The sequence below is a fragment of the Orycteropus afer genome, unplaced genomic scaffold (genome assembly GCF_000298275.1).
Source record: "Orycteropus afer afer isolate SDZICR_OR568_19922 unplaced genomic scaffold, OryAfe1.0 scaffold00236, whole genome shotgun sequence".
NCBI classification, from domain to species: Eukaryota; Metazoa; Chordata; class Mammalia; order Tubulidentata; family Orycteropodidae; genus Orycteropus; species Orycteropus afer.
In genome coordinates, this window is record NW_006921823.1 from 946,051 (window position 1) to 956,805 (window position 10,755).

A 10,755-nucleotide genomic window follows, 5' to 3' on the forward strand; every position below is an offset into this window, starting at 1 on the left:
ATGTTTTTGTCTGGTTTTGGTATCAAGGTTATGCTTGCTTCATAAAATGAGTTAGGGAGGATTCCATCCTTTTCTATGTTTTGGAATAGTTTGAGTAGAATTGGTATCAGTTCTTCTCTGAATGTTTGGTAGAATTCTCTGGTGAAACTGTCTCAGCCAGGACTTTTTTTAGTTGTTAATTTTTGACCTCTTCAGTATCTTCTTTTGTTATGAATCTTGTCAACTTTTCCACATCAATCTGTGTCAGTTTAGGTAAATGGTTTCTAGAAATCAGTCCACTTCTTCCAGATTTTCAAATTTGTTGGAGTATAGTTCTTCATAGTGTCCTGATATTATCCTTTTTATTTCAGATGATTCTTTTGTGATGTCACCTGTTTTGTTTCTTATTTGTGTTATTTATCTTGTCTTCCTCTTTTCTTTTGTTAAGTTTACCAGTGGTTTTTCAATTTTTAGATCTTTTTAGAAAACCAACTTCTGGTTTTGTTGATTTTTTCTGGTTGATTTTGGCTCTTCTTTTTTGATGTGTGCAGTTATTGCTATAAATTCGCCTCTGATCATGGCTTTTGCTATGTCCCAAAGATTTTGGTATGTTGTGTTTTCATTCTCGTTTGATTCAAGGAATTTTTGAATTTCGATTTTTATTTCTTCTCTCTTACCTAGTCTTTCTCAAGGAGGGTGTTGTTCAGTTACCATGTGTTTACTTTTTTCCCTTCATCTTCCTATTGTTGATTTCTCATTTGATAGCATTATGATCCGAGAAGATGCTTTGCGGTATTTCAATGTTTTTTAATTTATTAAGGCTTCTTTTATGGCCTAACATATGGTCTACCATGGAAAATGTTCCATGTGCACTGGAGAAGAATGTGCTGTTGTTTGGTGAAGTGCTCTGTAGCTCTCTGCATCTTTATTTAGTTTCTTTCCAGTTCTATCTGTCATTGAAAATGGTGTATTAAAGTCTCCCACTATGACTGTGGATTCATCTATTTGCCTTTTCAACTCTTTTATAGTCTCATTTATGTGTTTTGGGGCTCTTTCCTTGGGTCCATAGCTATTCATTATGGTTATATCTTCATGTTCAATTGATCCTTTAATCATTATATAATGTCCTTCCTTGTCTCATATGGTGGTTTTTGTCAATTTGATCAGAAATTAATATTGCCACTCCTGCTCCCTTACAGTTGCCATTTGCTTGATACATCTTTTTACAACCTTTGATATTTAGTCTATTTTTGCCTTTATCTCTAAGGTGTGTCTCTTTTAGACAGCATATTGATAGGTGTTTTTTTCTTATCCAGTCTGCAACTCTTCGTCTCAAGTGGTGCATTTAATCTGTTAACATTCAGTGTAATTATTGACAAGTATGAATTGGTTGCTGTCATTTTGTTATGTGTTTTTTCATGGTGTCCCTGGTTTCTTTGTTCCATATTATTTTTTTTTGTCTATTCATGTTCATGATCATGAATTATTTTATCATTTCCTTTGTTGCTGTTGTTTTAGTATTTGCTGAAAATTTGTGCTTGTCCTGTTTTTTTTATTGTGATATGAAAGTTTATCATTTTTCTTTGAGGTTTCTCTGTGATTTATAATTTTCTTCCTGAGATTAGAACTGTCCATTCTATCTTGCAACTCTCTTGACTTCCTCACCATTTAGAAGTTCTGTGACTACACAGTATTTTCCCTCTTTTTTGTTTATAGTTGTCCTCACTTGCCAATTGATGTCTCTGGTTCCCTGTTTACAATCTTGTAAGCTCATTTTACTGTGGATATTTCCATAGCTGTGGTTTCTGGGTTATGTCTTCTTGTGTATTAATGGTCGGTTGTTATTTGCTATTTTAGATTCTCTGTTCAAAGGACTCCCTTTAGTATTTCTTGTTAGGTTGGCCTGGTTTTACCAATTCCCTTAGTTTCTGTTTATCTGGAAATCTCCTAATTTCACCATCATATTTGAGGGACAATTTTGCCAGATGTATAATTCTTGTTTGAAAATTTTTCTCTTTCATAGTTTCATATATGCTATCCCATTTCCTTGTCACTTGTATGGTTTCTGCTGAGAAGTCAGAGCTTATTCTTACTGGTTGTCCTTTGTATGTAACTTTTTGTTTTTCCCGTGCTGCTTCCAGGATTCTCTGTTTGTCTTTGGTTTTGTTGAGTTTGATGATGATATTCCTTGGTCATTTTCTTTTGGGGTCTATCCTGTTTGGGTTTCCTTGGACTTGCTGAATGGATACATTCTCATCTCTCATCATATCAGACAAATACTCTTCCAACAAATCTTGGGACAATTTTCTCAGTGGTTTCTTTTTTCTTTTCCTCTTCTGGAATTCCAATGACATGTAGGTTATTCATTTTGATGGTATCCCACATGATCCTTAGCTTTCTTCATTTTGTTTTGATGTTTTTTCTGATTGATCCCTTTCCATAGAAGTGTTCATGTATTTATTTGTCTTCAATCCCATTAATTCTGTCTTCTGTTGCATCAATTTGACTGCTTTACCCTTTCAATGTGTTGTTTGTTTCTCACAATTTAGTATTAATCTTCTGGATTTTTATCTGTAGATTTAGAATCATTTCTAATTTTTCATTTATTTTGTCATTTTTTTTGTTGTATTTTCTTCCAAAATTATTGTGGTTTTTTTTTGTTTTTTTTTTTTTGGTGTGTGTGTGTGTGTGTGTGTTCCTTGATCTGTCTCTCAATCCTTTGAAGATACCTAAATATAATTCTTTTGAATTCCTTGTCAGGGAGTTCCAGTGCTGTTTCTTCCTCAGGGATGTGTTCTGGGTCTGTATCCTGCTCCCTTGTCTACCACTTTGTCTTGCTTCTTTTTGTGTACTGTGATAGTCTGTTGTCTTCGAGACATCGTGATGTTGTTTTTTTTAGATCTCTGTTAACTGTTTGTGAAGAGCAGCTAAGGGTGAGTCAGGCTCTTGTTAGTGGTTGTTTATCGTGGGCCCGTTGGTGGAGAAGGCAGTGGTGACTCCTACTCAGTAAGTGAAGCTGCAGGAAGTGTAGGTGTAGTTATGTCGAATGGGGACTTTTGCTGTCTCCCACTCAGTTAGAGAAAAATAACAATTGAATAATGATAAAAAAGTAAGAGCAATTGGACAAAAAACACACCATACAATCACACAGAAACAGTAACCACACATGAGAAAAGGGAAACAAAACAAAACAAAACAAAAAACACTGCAATATCCCAGGAGAGGGCAATAAGAGAAAAAAGTGGAGAGAGAGAATAACAAAGGAAAAAATGGGAAAAACACAAAAAGAAAAACCAAAAAATTGGAGCCAGGAATAGCAAAAACAAAAAACTGAAAACTGGAACCTGGGAAGGGAGGAATAAAGAAAGATAATAAAAAGGACAAAAGTAATAATAATAGTAGTAATTTTAAAACACAAAACAAACAAACTAAAAAGCAAATCTGGACAGGGCAGGGCAAGGCACTCAGGCTCCATGGGAGCACACAGAGTGGGATGGAATTTCTGCCAGCCTGGCAAGTGGGTGGGAGTTAGGTATGGCCACACCTCCACTCACCAGAGGGTGTGGTGTATAAGAGCAAAATGGGGAATGTTGCACTTCTCCAGCAGTCCGTGCATTCAGGATATCTTTGGGGTTCCCATCAAGTAGAGCTTGTTCTTATGTCCCTGGAACCTGGGAGAACACTGTCCAAAATAGTCAAGCCGCTTGTAAACATTCAAAATGGCTGTGCCCTCTGGACAGGCAAAAGTCCACAGCTCAGCCTGCCTTCTTCTTCACACTTTCCTTTTTATTCCCCAGCCACCAGAGCATTCCTCCGTGCAGTCCCTGGCTAACAGCGCTGATTTATAGGTCAATTCTTAGGTCCTGTCACCACTCGGCAATATCCAAGTGATCTGGGCTATCAGGATCACTGCCAGACCGCAGCTCCTTATGTCTCCTTTTTTGGTATTTTCATGCAAATTATTCTTTTAGTTGGACTTTAGTCCACTTCTATATCCTTCCCTTCAAAGCTCAGGGGTACAGGATTATCTTCTGTATCTGTGTTAATTAGTTCCCCTTTTCTTTGTTGAAGAGGGTCTGTGCAGTCTTTCTGACTATTCTGCCATCTTACTGGAACTCCTTTCCTGCCTTTTTAATGACCATTTGTTTTCTTCATGTATGATGTTTTTGATATCATGCCACAACTCATCTCATCTTCAGACATTATTGTTCAGTGCAGCAAATCTGTTCCTCACTTGGTCCTTAAATTCAGGTGGGATATAATCAAGGTCATGTTTTGGCTCTGGTGGACTTGTTTTAATTTTCTTCAGCTTCACCTTGAACTTGCATAGGAGCACTTTAGGTCTGTTCCACAGTTTGCTCCTGGCCTTGTTCAGATTGATGGTACTGAGCTTCTCTTTCATCTCTTTTCACAGATATAGTCAGTTTGATTCATGTATATTCCATCTGGTGTGGTCCCCGTGTATCGCTGCCATTTATGTTGTTGAGAAAAGGTATTTGTAATGAATAAGTTATTGATCTTTAAAAATTCTATCATGCAGTGTCTGGAATCATTTATGTCATCAAGGCTGTGTTTTCAAAGTACCTTCTTTTTTGTTCCCAAATTTGCATTCCAATCAGCAGTAATTATCAGCACTTCTTGAATGCATGTTTGATCAGTTTCAGGCTATAGAAAATCTTCATTTCTTCATCTTTAGCTATAGGGGTAGGTGTATAAATTTGAATAATAGTATTAACTGCTCTTCCTTTTAGGTATGTGGATATTATCCTATCACTGACATCATTGTACCTCAGGATAGATCTTGAAATGCTCTTTTTGATGATGAAATCATCTTAAATTTGTCATTCCCAGAGTATTATACCATGTAATTGACTGATTCAGAATGGCCCATACCTCTCCATTTCAGCTCAGTAATACCTAGCATATTGATCTTTATGCATTCTATTTCATTTTTGACAGCTTTCAGTTTTCCTAGATTAATACTTTGTACATTTCATGTTCTGATGTTTGCAGCTGTTTCTTATTGTGAGCCGTGCCGCATCAGCAAATGAAGGTCCAGAAGGTTTCCTCCCTCCCCATCATTAATGTCAACTCTACTCTGAGGAGGCAGCTCTTTCCCAGTCATATTTTGAGTACCTGCCACCCTGAGCGGTTCATCTTCTGACACTATATCAGACATTGTTTTACTGCTACTCATAAAGTTTTTAGTAATATATCAGCCGGTGTTTCACTGCTATTCATAAGGTTTTTGTAGCCAATTATTTCAGTAGTGGATGACCCTGTCCTTCTTACTTGTCTACCATGAGTGACTATCTGTCTCAGTCTGGAAGCTCCTCTGAAACCTGTCCACCACGAGTGACTTTGCTAGTATTTGAAATACCTGTCGTATAACTTCCAGCATTACAGTGACATGCAAGTCACCACAGTATGACAAACTGACAGTTGAGTGGTGCATAATGCCATATGCAGTTCTAATTCCCTTTTGCCATGCAAAGCTAATGTATTCATAGGCGTAACACCAGGGATTATTACAAGGGCACCTTTGACAAGCCATTCTGCTTATTAAATCCCTGTGGAACACAATTTAGCATTTCCTGCTTTCCTTATAATAGCCTTTAGATCAGTGCTTTATTATTTATAAGGTTGAATTGAGAAACATACAACCCCTTTTGTGTTTGTTAGTTGCCATTGAGTTGATTCCAACTCACGATGACCCCCATGTGTACAGAGTAGAACTGCTCTATAGGCTTTTTAAAACTGTTAGCTTTGGGAACAAATTCCCAGGCCTGTCTTTCCAGGAATGAGCTTTGGTGGCACAGTGGTTAAATGCTCAGGTGTTAACCAGGAGTTCAAACCCACCAGCCTCTTTGTGGGAGAAAGATGTGATAGTCTGATTCAGGAAAGATTACAACCATGGAAACTCCATTGAGTGGTTCTACTCTGTCCTATTATAGTCAGTATGAGTTGGAATTGATTAGATGGAAGTGAGTTTTGTTTTGTTTTCTCAAGTACCTTTGCATGGGTTCCAGCCACCAACCTTTTGGCTAATAGTTGAGTGCTTGACTATTTGCAGTACCCAGGTTCTCCATCAGCCCCTTTAGGGTAGGCTTATTGTTAATGGAGTTCTTCTTGGCAGTGTTCACAACTTACTTCTTGTCTTTTCTCTCAGCATTACAGACTTCCTTAGTTTTTTCCAAAGATTTTGGTTTGCTTGTGTTTGTGCGGAAATCACTGAGCATTGAAGAAGTAAGTTGAACTCTTTCATTTTGCTTTTCTTGTATATTCCTTTATGTTAGTGTGACTCTCACTCCTTCCTGTATTTACTATGATATGTGTTTCTTTTATTATAGTTTCGTGATTGTAGAGAAGAAGTCTTAAAATTTTTATATATTTTCTTAGAAAAAATTGGCCAGAAGATTACACCTTATTCTCTTGATATTAAGGTAAGGATATTTGTGTTAAAAATGAAATGGGGTATTCCTTTCCCTTTTTATTTATTTATTTAGATTTAATAGGCTAAGGGTCTTTTCAGAAACTATTTTGATGACTTTTGCATATGGGATCTATAATGCTTTTTTAAAAAAAGTTGTATTATTGATTCTTAGAAATGTGTTAAGATTAAAGAACACTTTAGAAGGTTATTTTGCAGAATCTTTCCACTAGATGAGATCCATATTTCCTAAAGTCTAGGTGCTGTCTTTGACCTTAGTCTTAAAGTACACCTCTCTTGAGTTCCTATTCTCCCCAAGCTAGTCCTGCTTTGCCTTCCTCCAGCACAAACTCAGACTGCCTCATGATTTACTGTGGGACTGGAAAGCATAAGTTGAGTGGTTCTTTCTCAGATTTATTTATAATTTGAACAAGTGCTGTGTCTTCAGATAAGTTGTTCTTACTGGATTTGAGTTAGCTTCTAGATGAAGAAGTATGTATTCAATCTGAGTTAATTTATAAGAAATTATAGGAAAGTTATAAGTAAATATTTTATAAATTGTAACAGTTGTTGAGTCAATTTCAACTCATAGCTATCCTGTTTGACAGAGCAGAACTGCTCCATAGAGTTTTCTAGGCTGTAATCTTTTTGGGAGGAAGTCACCAGGTCTTTCCTTTCTCGAGCTACTGGGTGTGTCCAAAATGCCAACCTTTAGTTTAGCAGCTGAGCACTTAATCATTGAGCCATGAGGGCTTGCTTCACATATGAATTACAGACAGTTGTAACTTGTTATAGTTAATTATTGTAATATGTATTATAAACTGAAAAACAAACCCATTGCCATTGAGTCAATTCTGACTCACAGTGACCCTATAGGGTAGAATAGAACTGCCCCACAGTATTTCCATGCTATAAATCTTTACGGAAGTAGACTGCGTCATCTTTTTCCTGCTGAGTGCCTCGTGGGTTCCAACTGCTGACCTTTTGGTTAGCAGCCAAATCCTTTATCCACTGTGCCACCAGAGCTCCTAATATGTATTATATACCCAGTTATAATTTACAACATATTTTCTTGTAAATTATATCAGATTGAATATATACTATTTTTTTAATAGTTTTTTTTTTTTTTTTCATTTTAAAGTAGGCTTTGTTTTTATTCCTCTTTGAGTTTTAGTCTTTCTTGATTGGAATCTTAGTATTTTAAAAAAATTTTCTCTGTTGTAGCAGTAAGTTACATTTGTAAAGTGTTTCACATTTACAAAGTTCTTTAATACACAATTTGTCTTCTTGTAATTGATGATTTTGGTATATTTTCTTTTAAAACCTAGAATACTTGTACCAGTGTTTATACGAAAGATAAAGCTGCTAAATGTAAAATTCCAGCCCTAGACCTTCTTATTAAGGTAATTATATGTTTTTATGTACGTGCATTTTATATACATATAGGTTATGAAACATAAAACTAGATTTTGGTGTTTTGGTTTGGATTATGAGAAGTTGGAGGATAGGATTGAATTACATTGATGTATAGATAAGATGCACATTTTCCATCCATCACCTTACAATACCTTGCTATTTTTTTCTCACACCTCTGTGTGTAGTGGGGGAAAAAATTGTGAGAGAAATGAAGAGAACAGTATCTAAGGGATTTGCTGATCTTCTATTAATTACCCTTAAAACCTTTGGTGAAACGTGAAACTAGGAATTGTCAAAAAATCAAAATATCACCTCAGTTTATCTCAGTTTTTTGTAAAAAAACCTTAGCAATGGGTATGGGTGTGTACATTATATTAAAATGGTTCTTGACACTCACCCTCACCTGCATCTCACTTTTACCTGCATCTTTCTTTTAGACTTTCAGGCTTCCTTTAGGTCTGGTTCTACTCTGACACATGGGGATATTATGAGTCAGAATTGACTCAATAGCAACAAGTGTTTTTGGTATTGCATTTGGTTGATCCTTGGTCTTGAGACTGTCTCAGAGATTAGTCCCAGTCATTTTATTGGTTTCATGGGAAGGTAAAATCAAGTCTAGACCACTTTCCCCCTTTATAACCAATGGCCCCCTTAACACCTACCTCAGAACCTACCTCCAGATAATCTGGCTAGATGAGTTTCAAGAGGTCTTTGTAACTTCCGTAGAGACAGAAGCTTCCATTATGCTGTATACACATGCACTGAGAGAGTTGAATACCTTTTCTTTATTCTTCTCTTTGGCAAGTGCTAATTTGTATTCTTATAGTTACTTCAGACTTTGAGAAGTTCTAGCCTCATGGAAGAATTCAATATTGGAGAATTATTTAGCAAATTCTATGGAGAACTTGCATTGAAAACAAAAATACCAGGTACAGGTGAGACACATTTTAAATGTTATTCTAAAATAATTTAGCAAATTAACATAACATTTTTTTAGTATAAAGTTTAGATTTCCTCTGTCAAGGTCTTTATATGTTTGATGAATCCTTTTTGCTGAAAACAAACTAAAATGAAAATAAATAAAACAATATATAATGATTTCTATTTAAATGACTTCTATTTAGAAAGTTTTAATATTTACAGAGTGATTCCTTTAAATAGAAAACATAACAGATTGCAAATACAATTTAATTTACAATAATAAAGTTCTATAAAACTCATCAGGAAAGATTCCATTATACAAAAACTAGATAATTTTGTATGTCTAATTATGAAATGACTTTTGAAGTAAACATCCGCTCATTTCTTTTATTCTTACATTTTTGTTAATTTAACTTATTTTAAATGTAAATTAGGCCTTCATTTGTCTAAATTTTTTTTTTTTCAGTTTTAGAAAAAATATATGAGCTCCTAGGAGTATTAGGTGAAGTTCATCCTAGTGAGATGGTAAATAATTCTGAAAAACTGTTCCGAGCTTTTTTGGGTGAACTTAAGACCCAGGTATGATTTTGACTTACTGTAAACTTTAGGATTTTCTGCTTTCATAGACCTGAATATGTTTTCTCTTTTAATGATATCTTCTTAAAACTTTTCTTTTAGATGACATTCACAGTAAGAGAGCCCAAACTACCTCTTGTGGCAGGATGTCTTAAGGGCTTATCTTCACTTATGTGTAACTTCACTAAGTCCATGGAGGAAGGTATTACTTTGTTTTACTTGATATTCTTTATTCAAAAATTCTGTCTTGAAAGAATTGCTGATTATTTATTTATGTTTTTGGAAATTTTTACTAATTGTAGATTTACAGGCAGTTTTAGAAATAGTACAGAGAGATCCCTTTTATCATTCACCAGTTTCCCCAGTTGATGACATCTTTTGTAATTACAGTACAGTAGCACAATCAGGGTATTGATATTGATGTGATCTACTCACCCTACTTACTAAAATGTGCCTAACTTAAGCCATGGTATTTTTAATCACCTCATATGCATGTGAAAGATGGACAATAAATAAGGAAGTCTGAAAAAGAGTTGATGCCTTTGAATTGTGGTATTGGCGAAGAATATTGAAAATACCATGGAGTGCCAGAAGAACAAACAAACCTGTCCTGTACAGCCAAAATGCTCTTTGGAAGCAAGAATGGCCAGGCTTCATCTCACCTATTTGGTCATGTTGCTATAAGGGACCATTCTTTGGAGAAACATATCATGCTTGGTAAAGTGGAGGGTCAACGAAAAAGGGGAAGACCCTCAATGAGATGGATTGACACAGTAGCTACAGTAATGAACTCAGGTATAGCAAGGATTGTGAGGATGGCACAGGACTGGGCAGTGTTTCATTCTGTTGTACATAGGGGCTCTTTGAGTCACAGCCAAACTGATAGCACCCAACTGACCTTACTTAAATTTCAGCAGTTTCGGCATATGGGTGTGTGTTTATTTAGTTCTGTATGATAATTATCATATTTGTGGGCTTATTGTCTGTCAGTTTGTGTACTGTGGTGGCTTGCATGTTGCTGTGATGCTGGAAGCTATAGCATAGATATTTCACATACCAGTAGGGTCACCCATGATGGAGAGGTCTCAGCTGAGCTTGCAGACCAAGACAGACTTGGAAGAAGGATGAGGCCAGCTACATTTCTGAAAAAATTGGTCACTGGGAGGTTCTGGCAAGATGGCGGACTAGGCAGAAAGACTGCACAGACCCTCTTCAACAAAGAAAAGGGAAACGAATTAAAACAGATACAGAAGATAATCTTGGACCCTTGAGCCTTAAAGGGAAGGATACTTAAAAGTGTACTAAACCCCAACTAGCAGAAGAATTTGTGTGAAAATACCAAAAAGGAGACATATGAAGCTGTGGTCTGGCAGCGATCCTGAGCGACCCTGATGGCATACACAGCTTGGGGATTCCCGAGTGGTGGTAGGACC

At 36.1% G+C, this 10,755-nt stretch overlaps 1 protein-coding gene across 1 annotated transcript in view; it reads left to right on the forward strand.

Annotated features, from left to right (window-relative positions):
* PRKDC (protein kinase, DNA-activated, catalytic subunit) overlaps window positions 1–10,755 on the forward strand; it is a 550,241-nt gene that overhangs the window by 32,575 nt on the left and 506,911 nt on the right. The window contains exons 2-7 of the mRNA XM_007949066.1: window positions 6,149–6,225; window positions 6,330–6,422; window positions 7,738–7,812; window positions 8,652–8,760; window positions 9,213–9,325; window positions 9,425–9,524. Of these exons, the coding sequence (XP_007947257.1) occupies window positions 6,149–6,225; window positions 6,330–6,422; window positions 7,738–7,812; window positions 8,652–8,760; window positions 9,213–9,325; window positions 9,425–9,524 (567 nt within the window). The remainder of the gene's footprint in view (window positions 1–6,148; window positions 6,226–6,329; window positions 6,423–7,737; window positions 7,813–8,651; window positions 8,761–9,212; window positions 9,326–9,424; window positions 9,525–10,755) is intronic.